Source organism: Eleginops maclovinus, chromosome 4, assembly GCF_036324505.1.
Source record: "Eleginops maclovinus isolate JMC-PN-2008 ecotype Puerto Natales chromosome 4, JC_Emac_rtc_rv5, whole genome shotgun sequence".
In the NCBI taxonomy this organism is placed as follows: Eukaryota; Metazoa; Chordata; class Actinopteri; order Perciformes; family Eleginopidae; genus Eleginops; species Eleginops maclovinus.
The window spans coordinates 17,431,965-17,445,625 of NC_086352.1; the positions used below are offsets into that span (position 1 = coordinate 17,431,965).

Here is a 13,661-nt window from a genome sequence, read left to right on the forward strand (position 1 = left end):
TTATTTCTTTTCTTGTCAGTTCCCCACACCCACAGAGAGTTCGTAGTAAAGGGTCAGCCTCCCACACCATATGGAGGGTGGATTTTATTTTTGTGGACCATTTAATGGGGGGATTTTGAGACAATCATGAGGTCAGCCTCAGATCAGCACCTTTTCAAGCTTTAGGGATTCAGCGTCTCCTCTCTGCCTTGATGTGGAAAACAGTCTCTATAATTTAAAGTGTTTAATTAAAGGCATCACTTCAGGAGAGGTCCATGTAAAAATGATCACAATTATATTCTTATCTTATCTGGGCTGTGAAGGACTAATCCTGGCATGTCGAGTGTGTGGCTTGTTGATTAATGGATGGTGTCTGCACAGCTGAGCAACTTACAGTGCTACTGCCTTTGTTTCTGGGACGTCACAGTGATGATTACAGGATAACCTCTCACACACAGTAATTAATCAGCCCACAAGAAGAACATTCATTCAGAGCTAAAGTGACAGGTGCTTGGCTGGTTGTATCCCACATAGCAGGACCCTAATACAGACCTCAAAGTGTCCCTTCAGCTGGCACCAATTCAAAGTAAATCGATAAAAGGTGTAGGCCAAACCCTTGCAGGTGTTCATTGCTGCTCAGTTACATGTGTACATAGCTTGTGGTTATCTTCATGACAAAATCCAGTGACTGTACTAAGAAGGACATGCTTTGTTTTTCAGTACTGCCCTTTAAACAGAGAAAAGGTTTATAAATAACGTGAACAAAGTGAAACCAGGGCAGAAACTAATCACCAATGACACTCATACATCATCACACTGTTAGTTTAGAAAGCTAATCTATGAATCGGCCCTTCAAAGCCCTTGTCTGGTGACTTACAGTAGCTGAGATTTCTCATTATAATTTCAATCCACTTTAATTACATTCATGTCTACACAGTGTACAGATTGTAGTCTAAGAATCACCACGCAGGCCATTTGAAGTTAGTGGAAAACATTATCCTGAGATTAGAATAATTAAATGTTTCTCTAGCTCACAATTTCAGCATACATTTTGGAAAGGGGAAATACAATCCATAAAGAGCTTCTGCACAAGGTAAATGGTGCAGTGGCTGTAGATGTCTGAGGTTATGTGGGAGTAATATGCTAGAGAGCAGACATTTTCTTCATCAATCGTTTGGGGCCGAAAATCGGAAAAAATCCCAACAATATTCTGTAGTGAAACGTTTATATGATTGATCCAGATGCTTTTTGTGTCCGGTGTACTTCATATTGTTGCAAACTGTCATCATGGGCTCTGACAAAGAGTGATAAACATTTTAGACATTTCATTTAAGATCACAGCGACTGATTATTTAATTGATAAAATAACGGGCAGAATAATTGAGAATTAAATGATATGCCAGGCCAAGGGAGCATCTTTAAACTGTTTGCCCTGTCAATTAAACAGTCCAAAAAGAACAAAATAAAAAAAACTATCAGAGATTTAAAAAGCAGAAAAAACCCACAATTATATGTTTTGTTTAAAATCTTTGATTCTATTTAAAAATGTAACAGATTTGATTGCAGTTACATTTCTGTTAATTGATGATCAGTTATAGTTTGTTGTGGCTTTAGCCAATTACATAACAGTGAAATCAATTCCTAGTCCAAGCTCAGCATTTCAAACTAAAAATGGACCCTCAGTAAAAGTTTGTTTCATCAACTTCAACCGGAGGGCACCAACTCCTAGATACAGTTTATTGACTTCCAATCTTGTGGGTTAAGATGAGATTAAATGAGCAAAAAAGCAATAAAACCCTTTTTCTTCACATCATTGTAACTAGCGAATAGAAAACTCCTCATACTGCAAACTAAAGAAAAATACCTTTTTTCCAGTGTGGCAGGTCTGTTAGCTGAGATGAATGGGCAGCATGCTCCTGCATTGATCATCTCACCGCCACAAATAACTGTTGCTGAGCAGATAGGGGAGGTGGCCTGTCATTACATCTTGATGTAAGGAGGGAAGGGTAAATGAGGTAGCTTTAATGCTCTTTGACTGACAAGATAAACTAGAGACAGCTATTAATGTCGACTCATATTTTTTATTTAAAGACATATATATGCACCTGAGTTGAAAGTAATCAGGTATTTTCTGTTTTTTAATATGGCAGCATTTTTGCAGCTGAATCATTTTGTCTAAACAGTCAATGTGTACGATCATTGGCCCGAAAGACAAAGATGCATTTTGGTCTGAAAAGGCTGTGATTGTGGATATTACTGCAAACAAAAATTTCACAAACATGTCATGTTCATGCAGGGACATTATTGGAAATCAGATGTTCACAATTATGGTGTTTTTTTCATTAACAATGTCTCGATGTAACATTTTCAATCATCTAGTATAATACTTTCCCTCTGAAAGCCTGCTGTGTAGCTGTCTGGCAGATGGGAGGACAAAGGTTGTTATTAGCAAATACTCATCTGGCGAAGATGATATTGGAAATAAATGTCAAAACACAGTCAGGAATTTTGGAAGAAACATGACATTCATTCAGATACATACAGTATGTGATTGAAAAGATCTTCAGTTAGAGGAAATGTAAGATGCTAAATGAATTAAAATGTTTGATTTTTGTAAGATGTAGGAGGATGGTTTGCAAAAAATTACCAGCCGAAGACACATAAAATAAAGGATCTGTCAGACACACAGAATCCAGAGGCTCTGCTGCAGCAAACAAACAGTCCTGCAGGAAAATCATTGTATGGTATTTTGATAGTGAACAACCTTCTTTTCAACAGCTACATTTTAAGCTTTTCTTTTTGCTATGCCATAAAATGAGCCTCCATTTGGCAGAAATATGCAAATAGGCCAAACTCCACTATTTACCAACAAATAATCACATCATTCCAGAAAAGTGTAGAAGCAATAACAATGCAAACTTGCCTCAAAAGTATTGATCCTGAACAATGATTTACAGTTTGGTAAAAATAAAATAAAAGATGACTTTGTCTCACCAGGGTATAGTGCTGCATGTCCTCAGGCTCAGTGTGTCAGCAGTAGCCTGTTTGTACCCTTTGAGCCGGCCTGCAGTAATTAGGCTATGTATCCCTGCACTGCTCCAATTACAGCAGCGTGTAGCATGCAGCTTCTCCTCTGCATCCGCATCACTGTGAGCTCAGTACTCAGCTGGACCTGAGCCAGACCTATAAGATGACCCCACCACACCTTGATTCCTCATAGAGACCGTGCTGTCTCTATCGCGTAAAATATCTTCTCGCAACATCTCCAAAAGTGTTTTTGTTTTTTTTACTTCGTGCTGTGAAAGCATAGCTGCAGACAGACACTCAGATATTCACCTGGATTTGTGTCATTGTAGGCTACGAGGAAATACCTCCACACATCAAATGAGCAGTTTAAGGTCAGTGTGGCACAAAAATGTCGCCGTTTGGGCAGAAAATAACACTTTGTGTCCTGCTCTATGGAAATAGTCCGGTCGGATCCACTTTCACAGTGAATCAGTGCGCAGCGGGGAGCGTGCAGCACCGCGGCTGTCAGTCCTCATCGTCCCTCCCATTGGCTGCAGCAGGATGCTCGGTGTCTCTCCCGTTTCCGTGATCCTCAGATGCAACCGGAGCCGAAGGAGCTTCGCAATGGAGCAAGAGGCGGAACCTTCACCTGTAGATATTTGAAATGAACCTGTTTCGCCAGCGCCAAAAACACACACGGCACTTTTAAAGTAAAGGGTTGGCTTTCGGGATATCGTATCGCTGCATAGTTGCTGGAAATAACTTCATTATTTCAGTTTTTTGCGGGCTACTGTCGCCCTGTCCTCCGGTTTAAAGGAATACTGCAGCCTGTATGGAGGGATGTCGGCATGGCTTGCACCAGGAGAACCAAAACTTTGGTGTCCACATGCGTGATACTTAGCGGCATGACCAACATTGTTTGCCTACTTTACGTCGGATGGGTTACTAACTACATTGCCAATATTTACATCAAAGTTCCCATGCCTTTACCGGAGAGAAAGTTAGAAGGAGACAAACGAGGAGGTGACACTCTCCGGATCATGGAGAGGCTTGATCGGCTGGAGAATGTGGTCAACCAGCACATACAAGGTAAGCTTCATTCATTTAACGCTACTGTAGCTTCTCACTCAATTACTTTACCTTCGCCTACAGCATCTGGGCTCCATTAAAATAAAGTTTTAATAGGCGAATGCCTTTACTTCGTGTATGAATTCACAACAAGAGGTGTGTGTGTGTGTGTACATTTTGATTTTCTTTGGATATTGATACAGCAGGAACTTCTTCTGTCTGTTGAAGATCAAGTTATTTAGAGTGTGTGATAGAGGACAAAGGACTGTTATAAAAAACTGCATGGCCCCATGAGAAGGATAAGTACAGTGAGGCAACATATCTAAAAATGGCACCGTACACCAGCTTAATAATAAGTTGAAAGTAGGATGCATTATAATCATATGTCGTTATAATTCTTTCATGAATGGAGCCTTATAGTTCAATTTAAGGCTCTCCTGATTTACAGAAAATGAAATATGTGCCTTGATTTTAATATTGGGTTATTCTAAGACAACCTGCACATTCTTTAGAAAGTACACAGCATTAAGATCTCCATATATGGCGAACTGCACATCACCTGATATTCAAGTGTGACACACCATTATGCATCCTTATTGAGAGCCAGAATCCAAATAGTGCTGGCAGTATTAAATGCAGGTACAATGAGCTGTATTGTTCAGATTGAATAGTGATGTCTGATTACGACTGAAGATAAGATGCTTATAAAATGTATTTTATGGTTGAATAGGAATACATATGAAACTCTGCTTATTCTAAACACTTTAACTTAAAAGTGTTTCGTACATCTAGGAATGTTTGGAAGACTTTATTCTCAAATTCCTTTAAGCCTCTCCTCCACTCTTGGTGTACAGTTACTTTACACTTGATCACACAAAGTTAATTTCTCTTGCCTCTGTGCCTTTTAAAAAAGGCTATTCCTGTCATCACAGTGGGGCTCATTTTGGGCAGGTCCCAATCTAAAAAGGCACAGAGCATGGTGCAGAAGTGAAATGAAGACAGAAATCTACTCATGCTGCTTTGAGCAATAAGGGCTCTGTGCTAAGCTCGGGTAAACATTCCTCCTAGAGGCAGGTTTCCATTTCAGCTTGGCAACCATAGGCATCTAGCTGGGCGGAGCTTTGTTCAGGTGACTTACCACCAAAGTACACGTTTCAAATATTCCTATTCCGCTGACAGAAAAGATAATTTCATGCTAGATTTGTGCTTTTAAAACCTCAGCATGTTCTCTGGAACATCCCATTGATTTTCCACTTTAGTAAGCCTTCATCTGACAGTAAAGATAATTATAGATAAGATTTCTCATAAAAAAAAGGTGTGCCTGGGAGCTACATCCTGCAAAGAAAGACCCAAGACCTCATCAAAGCCAAGGTTGTCTTTTTTCGTTTTGGTTTTGTACATGTATTTAAGAGGTGCTGATTTTTTGCAATATCTCATTTTGAGAAAGCTAGGATAGAGGTTCCCTACTTTTAATTCTAAGCTAAACTAACCATCTGCTTGCAACCACTTCATATTTACTGTTAAGACATAGACAGAACACTTCAATACACTTATGAGTTATCCCATAAAATGTCATCCTTTAGGAACTAGCTTTGGCTAATCATCTTAGTATGTCACTTTTAACACCAGGACAGGCATTCTGTAGTTAGTTAATAAGAATCATTCCTTTTTGTTTGACACCCCGACAGTCAACGAACATCCCTAATGGCTGCTTTGGGTATTTGTTCTTATATTATTGACAATAAATACAGTAAATCTCTAGATTGCCATTTTTATAGTTTGGAAGCACAGAGCTGCTGACACCAGAAGCTTTTGCGTCTAATGCTGGGGAGGACAGTTAATGTCATATTGATGCATATTTGCAAAAAGAAAAACTGTTCCAACAAAATGACCTGTCGCTTTAAGTGCGAGCCGTATTGTCTGGTAATTGCTCTGAATACATCCGCTGCAATTGGAGACCCATAATCCTAGTCTGTAAGTGGCCAACGGCGTCAACACTCGGTGGGCTTCGGGCAGAGCCAGAGTCGTTAGTGCATTTATGACATTTCTAAAAATACATCTTCCTCCTATATCAAATTGCGAGACCAGCACAGAAATGGTTTATTCTAGCATATAGTTTAGCACTCTGACTGGCACACATAAGGGAGAGGCTCTTTATGCACTATTCACACAACCCCATGCACTTTGAGACCAACGTGAGTTCCCACACCACAACATTTTACTGCATGTGAGGATAAGACATCTACAGCAGCTGACTCACTGTGGACAGTCAGAAGAGATGTCTCTGATGTCAGCGTCACACTCTGGGATGAGGCAAATTCAGCTTCTTTAACTGTGGAAATAGGTTAAGTTGCCCGTTACCAGGCTATAACAGCATGGCAACTGCTCATAAAGCAACTGAGCTCTTTGTTGTACTTAGTCGTACAGTCAGCCGAGCAGAATATATTGGAAAGCTGGACTGAACACGTTCACACACGCCCACCAAGAGGGCTGTTTGCTGCACTCTCTACATGTTATTGCACCAGAGAGTGTCTACAGAAGAGCCTGTCAGATTCAACTTCAAATCCAAGTCAAAGGAGCACTTTATCATTTGCATAAACATTCGACTAAGTGCTGGTAATGATATACACACATTAATGTGTGTTTTTCAAAAAATTTTAAAACATGTTTATCTTCTTATTTTAATTTTGTTGGTATTTGTTGACCTGGCTGATGAGCTCTGGCATACGTTTACATATACACATAAATGCAGCAGTGTTGAATTGTAGTGAACACGGCTGCGACTAACAGTCATTTGTATTATTTCACCATCAATTGACCGTTGTTTTGAATAATTGTGTAGTCCATGAAACATTTGATTCAAAGGCATTCACAATTATCTTCTTAATTACAATTTGTTTTGTCCGACTTTCATTCCAAAACATTAAGTTACTGTCATCTGTTGAGGAACAACTTGAAAATTGTCATATTTCTTAAGCTCAAAACCCCCCCAGAATTTCAACAATTCCTAATCATTGAAATGGTTACAATTAATTGTCTTTCAATTAACTTATTGCTTAAAGATGAAACCATTGCAGCTTAATACATATTATTGAATACACTCAATCGCTCAGTTGAATAGTTTTTGTTAAAATAATGTTTGTGTTAATAAGGCTAGAAATATCCTGATTATTATATTTTCAATGCAGACAGTGATATATGTGAGTATGAATCAATAGTCTGACTGACATGCTGTTTTATTACTAAAAGCAGCTTGTGTGATGCTTGCTTCGACCGCTGAGGATGTGTATTAACAGCATGCAGTCTGATTGTATGGCCAGGAGGCCAGTGAGAGGGATTCATTAACACAGCGCTGATTTAGCTGCAAACGATAGCGACAGTTCCCTAGATTGCTTCAAGCTAATCCAGCCATCAAGTCAATTGAGAAACTCAGTAAATCAGTGTCCCCGCTGATGCGCAGAGGACAGCTACATTTGGATATTTATCTGATGTGACTTTCCAGAGCAACCATGAAGGCAGCTGCAGAATAAATTAGTGAAATGTGAGCACTTAAGGAACATGTGAATGCATGGATGTATGCAGGCTTTTGTGTGCATGCTTGCGCATGCAGGCTGTGGTATGCAGCTTGGAAAAGTACAAGTTACACTTGCACAAACTTCCACATACTTTTGGAGAAGGCTCAAAACTTTGTGAGAGAGAAAACATAAAAGACCCATTTGATACATTTTTAGATGAAGGCAACCTTTTTCATTATCCTTCTTTATGTTTATTACTTACCTTTTATTTGATATGAGATGTTTAAATGGGTACTCTAAAGGTATTAAATATATACTAAATGTCTTCCAAAATTCTCCGGGCATAGTCAGGAATTATTGAATCTGATATCTCCACTAATCCTAATGTTTTTACGATGGGATTCATGAGCCTAGAGTTGCAGTGTTTGCTTTCGGTGTTGATTGTGATGTCACATCCTGTCATGTTACACATTTGGCAGCTTGAGAGTTCATTTTCTGTTTCTTACTTTTTATTACAGGTGGTGCATGATTGTAGATTTAGTTCACTCTTCACAGGTGATCTTTGTAAGCTTGTTTATATGTTTTTTTTAAATAGGGTATTTACCAAAACTAAATAAACTACAAAATAAAAATAAATGATGGATACGCTCCTCTTAATTGATGGGGTTTCACTTACTATAATGGGACACTACAATCAGTCAGAAGACTCTAGGCTTAATGAGCATTAACTGAGTGTCTAATTAAGGTGAATGAAGATCCAGGTGAGGGGGAACAGCAGAAGCAGCTGAGGACTGCTGCTGTGTGCTGACTGAAAGGCAGGGTGGGCACGAAGTGGAAAAACCCTAGGCTGCCAAGTAATGGGCACTTCATTAGAAACACCTGTAACATTTACTGAAATCCAATACAGAACTTCAGCAATAAATCATACCTTAGCAAATATAATATTGTTAAGGAAGACCGAGGAGTACAAGCTCTGCCATATTTTTGTGGTGGTCACACACAGGAGGTCTTTTGGTCCTTCAGGTATACTGAATTTGTTCCATGTTGTGAAGGGCTCTTTTAGTATATGTGATTAATGGTTTTGAAACAGATATAATGCATGTTTGCAATGCATATTCCCCAAAAAATCCAATCTGTCTTGAGAGAGTACCTCTGTTATCGTAGTAGACACAGCAACAGCTCTCCTTTGTTTTTAAACATGTAACAGTTACCGGCAATAAATGCATGCTTTAGACTACACTTAATAAAATATAGGTGCAAATAGATACAAGATTTTCAAGATAATGCCAATAATGGTAATACCAATACTGATATTCAAACAATGCAAGGAGTCACAGCTGTGCTTGTGTTAGCATTAGTCAGCAGGCTAACTTGCTCACAACATGGATGGGTTAATGTTAAGGAAGCTTTCTACAGGTTATGCTGTACACCATCCTGAATTTCCCAACGGGGATATAAAGGGCCATCTTATCCTACTAACAGTTTCACAATTTACATTAACAAACCAGTGATAACATGACAAGATAGGCCGCAAAGGGCCTGCAAAGTGCCTGCAAAATAGTAAACACATATTTTAACAATACCTTGATATTATTGAACATGTCAAGGGTAGACTCAATGCATGTTGGTGAATAACAACGTTTTTAAACATAGAAGGTAAACTTCACAGGGCAGCTGTATTTTACAGTTAAAAAATACTTGTCATTCTCTGTGGTGGACAAATAAGTAACTACAGACATTTTAGGGATTTCTGGACTACAGTTTCACCTCACATGTCGGTATCGATCTGTGACAAGCTAACTGGCTGATTCATCATTTAGGCTCCATCAGATTATGTGATTAAATGAAAACATTTATTGAGAGAATATTTCCTGTTGGCAGAATTTCATGAGCTTTTCAGTGAGCAGCCAGGTAGGACACAGTGCATATTTAGAGGGATAGAGTGATGTATGCAAATTTGAGAGCTTTTAATAGACCAACCCCCTTAAAGGTTTTTATCAATTCATCACTGCAGCACATCAGGCATCTGTGGAATTAGAGTAAAGAGAAGATGCTATGCTGTTCCTTATAAGAAATAAATGTAACCATGGACTCTATAAACATCCTGCTGTGGATTTATTACAAGTCTGACTCATCTGTCAGCAGTTTGCAGCCTGTAGGCAGGGATGCAGACAACGTGAGAGGGAGAGAGAGTGTCTGGGGTGAGGAGTGGGAATATAAAACAGGGAGATATTCTGGTTGGTAATTCCAATAAATCGCGAAGTTATTGAAATACAAAGATATGAATGCACTGGAGATTGTTTGGTAATGAAAACAATTAATTATTCTGACTCCTGGGGGCAAAGTCATCACGATGAGAATAAATTAGACGTGTAAAAGCCTCTTACAAGAGTGTCGATTTAAAGGTCGTCCCCTGACAATTTACACTAAATAGTTCAGTTCACTCTTGCAAATGTCCTCAGTGTAGTTTATTCCCTACTGATTTTCTGTAGCCACAACAAAAATCGGGAACAACCCTTGTAAGTCCGACTGAAATCTTGTTTAGCTGTGACTGTATGAGATTTACATCACAGCAAAAGCTGACAACAAGCCATTTATCTGTATACATTGGTACACAGCGATGGTCGGATATGAACCGTTAAGAGTTGGGCGAATAAACACCATACATGTTCTCTGGATAAGTTTACAGCTGCATAGGGGCTGTCATAATTTCTTTTCTTCGATTACGATCTACAGTCATTTTCGTTTTCTGTTCGTTTTATACCACACAGCCGTGCCATTTTGTCTGTCTTGCAACTACGCCTAAATCTTTGTTGTTGATTTCAATGGCTTTGCTACTCATTGAAATGATCCAGGTGTTGGCAAATATATCTATTTTAAATGGTTTGTTCTTAAAAAACTAACCTAATGCTACATAACTCTGTTAATGTTGAACTGCTTTCTTCAGCATTTCTACTACAGTGTTGATTATCGGTTCTGTTTATTTGCGGATAAATTCTCTGCCAGTTAATATTTCATACTTGATATTTAAGTTATCAGTGAAACAAGTTGAGCTGACTTTAGAAGATAGCCTATGGCCTGCTTATTGATCTCTTTTTACTGGTTTTACTGCTATGTTTGTTTTAGAGACGGAGAGATTGCTTGAAGTGGCAAATTGCCTTGCTGCCACTTCAGGATGTCTGTTATCTGAGGAGTATTGATGAAAAAATATGTATATTTAAAAATGACATGTTGTGTGTTTAACTGTATATTTACGGCTGGACACGTGTAATGTTCTCTTGTCCAATCAGATAGCAATCACCTGTCCGTCACCACTCACGCTTGTAAGCTAATCCTGGACCTACTCTTATAACACCTAACACATATCTTATGTGAATTATACTAATTCAAAATGCTGGATGGATGTGACAACTCCAGCATAATCGTTCTCCAGAGTCATCAAACGCACCGTTGCACCTGTAGAGGAGAGTCTCTGCTGTAAATCATACATTACATACGATACATTATCGACACCTCTGTCATAAGCATTGTAAATGATCCTATATTAGCTGACACAGATATCAGCATCATATCTAGACAGCTGACCTCTTTTTTCCCCCCATGTTGTTTTCTTGCATAGGAGCCTTGTGCTCAGGGTGTCAGAAAGGCTCATACTTCACTTTGTTGCCACATATTTAACTGGCTTAAAATTCCCTTGATTGTGGAAATCCAGAGATTATGCATAGTGATCACAGTTGGCTTAAATAATTACTATGAGCCGATTATGAATTAATTGCGATATACCTGAGCTGCATTGACCAGTGTGGGAAATCTCATTGTGTTTGAGAACTGCAGCAGCAGAAGGGACATGTTGAAGTGCTTTGTTGTTTCATGCTTTCTAGTTTTAGAAGCAGTTGTTCGTCTCACTCTCCTCTGCTCTTTCTTTCTCATATGTAATGGCCCTAAGTGAGGAAGTGTGCTCTGGTTCAAACAAACCCATGCCATTATGTACAAAGTGTTTTCATCTGCTCTATGAACATCGAGACATTTCCTCATGCAATAGAGCACTGGTTTCTCCTTTCTGAGTTAAAACCACATCTGACTCCGTTATCCAGTCTGTCAGCACACATTTCAAACTCATTGTATCATTTCAGGAAAAGTGTTGGCCTCTTATTGGACGGTAAGCTGCAGAAATACTACAGTTCTAAATATGTAGATATAACGACTTTTATGCCAAAACTCAAAGTAACAAACAATAATTGATAAAAGCGTTTTCTTCAGAGATTAAAGAGCATTTAATCAAATCAAATTTTAAACACTTTGAAAATGTAGAGGCTCGACGAGTGAATGTAATATTTCATTCAATCAAATTTTTGTAGACAAATTGATTATTAAACAGCTTCCCATGTTGCTATATCGATCAGTTTTGTTATAAACACATGTTTTTCATATGTTGTGTGAGCTTACTCGCCAATCTCATTTGCAACAATAAGCCATTGTTTGACCGATAATGTGGGAGAGTGGCTTAGTCTGGAGAGACTTAGCCTTTGAACGGAAGGGTCATTGTTTCATCTAACCAAAGAAATATGGAGTGCGGACTGGTAGCTGGAGAGGTGCCAGTTCACCCCCCTTGAGCAAGGCACCAAACCCCCAACTGCTCCGGGCGCCGGTGAATTTGACTCACCCTCTCCTGTCCTGCATGTGGTTCTGTTTGAGCATGTGTATCCTCTGTTCATGTATATCAAGCCTTTGTGTGTGTATAATGTGTGTAAACACAACAGAGTGAAACAATTAATTTCCCCGTAGAGGATTAACCAAGTATGTCTTATTCTTTCTTCTCTAGTTTTATTCTAGGGATGAAAGCTCAATTAACTAGCAAACCCGTCACAGTTTCTCAACAGTTTGAAGTGGTAACTGAGTGTGGGCACTTAGTATAAAACTGCACCACCACGTGTTAAGTCACCTACATCAGCAAGTACAGTACACACTCAATGCTGCAAAACAACATTCCTTTGAATACAAAAACATGGGAGAAGAGTAGTTATCCTGCTAACAAATACACTATCTGCAACAAACAACAAGCAACATGTACATTCATAGGCAAACAAGGACACTATTAACAGTAAATAAAATATGCTAAGTACACTTTAAAGTACATAGACGTTTAACTGTCTGAGCCATACGTTATGATAAGTGAATCAAAATTAAATATTTTTCATGTGCAGTCAGTATAAAAATCCAATCAGTCACAGCCTATCAAAAAACATAATTCCATAACATTGTAACTGAATATTTTTTCATGCGTTTTATTAAAACTGCATTTTTACCACTCTGCTGTCCCCTCTGTTAGACCTCTGTCGTCAGTATTCGATTTGTCTTTATCGAGTCGACTGGTGTTGATGTGAGGCTATGGTGGGGGAGGGTAGGTGGGGATGGATTACAGGGCGAGACTCAATGAGACAGAAGAGAATTATCATGGCCTCAAAACGAGATTCATCAGCACTAACTATAATTGAGATCTTCTATCAAAAAACATTTTCCCAACCTTCACTCACCATTAATCCAACGCTGATGTAGAAGAATCTCCAACTAGTTATCTGCCACGAAGTAATGCATTTCTAATCCAGAAGAAAAAAGCTGCGTGTACAGATGTTGTGGTTTTTCATTTTATATAGTGCTGTTAAAGGACTTTCAAACCTCGGATCATCCTTGAATGCACCACCCATGTACATTTTAATCCCTGCAGTTTATCACACTGAAGCTTTCTTCCCTTACAAAGGTAATGCTTGGGCTCCTCCTGTGATTTGTAATAATTGCAGAGGTTGTCTATGTTTTTCATCTTGAGTAAATCTTCAGGGTTTGTAATTTGTGAAATAAAGAATGAGCAGGAAGGAATTACGTCTCACCAGGTTGATTGATTTTAATATTGCATGACTGAAAAGACTGAAGCCTGTATGTGCATGTTTGTTTGATAGTTCTTGCAATGCCCCACAAAAGAATTACATTTCAAATTTATGATTTTTCTACATTGATTGCAAAGGGGAAGAGGGCCATATATTGGTTTTCCAAACAGATTGTCCGTTGCTTTTTTCTTATCTCCAGAAAAAGTGACAG

The 13,661-nt window shown here is 38.8% G+C and overlaps 1 protein-coding gene across 2 annotated transcripts in view; it reads left to right on the top strand.

Annotated features, from left to right (window-relative positions):
* The first annotated feature begins 3,578 nt into the window (after positions 1 to 3,578).
* Positions 3,579 to 13,661, top strand: part of galnt18b (UDP-N-acetyl-alpha-D-galactosamine:polypeptide N-acetylgalactosaminyltransferase 18b) — a 65,832-nt gene continuing 55,749 nt past the window's right edge. For both annotated transcript variants that reach the window (XM_063882612.1, XM_063882613.1), the window contains exon 1: positions 3,579 to 4,074. In XM_063882612.1, the coding sequence (XP_063738682.1) occupies positions 3,834 to 4,074 (241 nt within the window). In that variant the 5' untranslated portion in view covers positions 3,579 to 3,833. The remainder of the gene's footprint in view (positions 4,075 to 13,661) is intronic.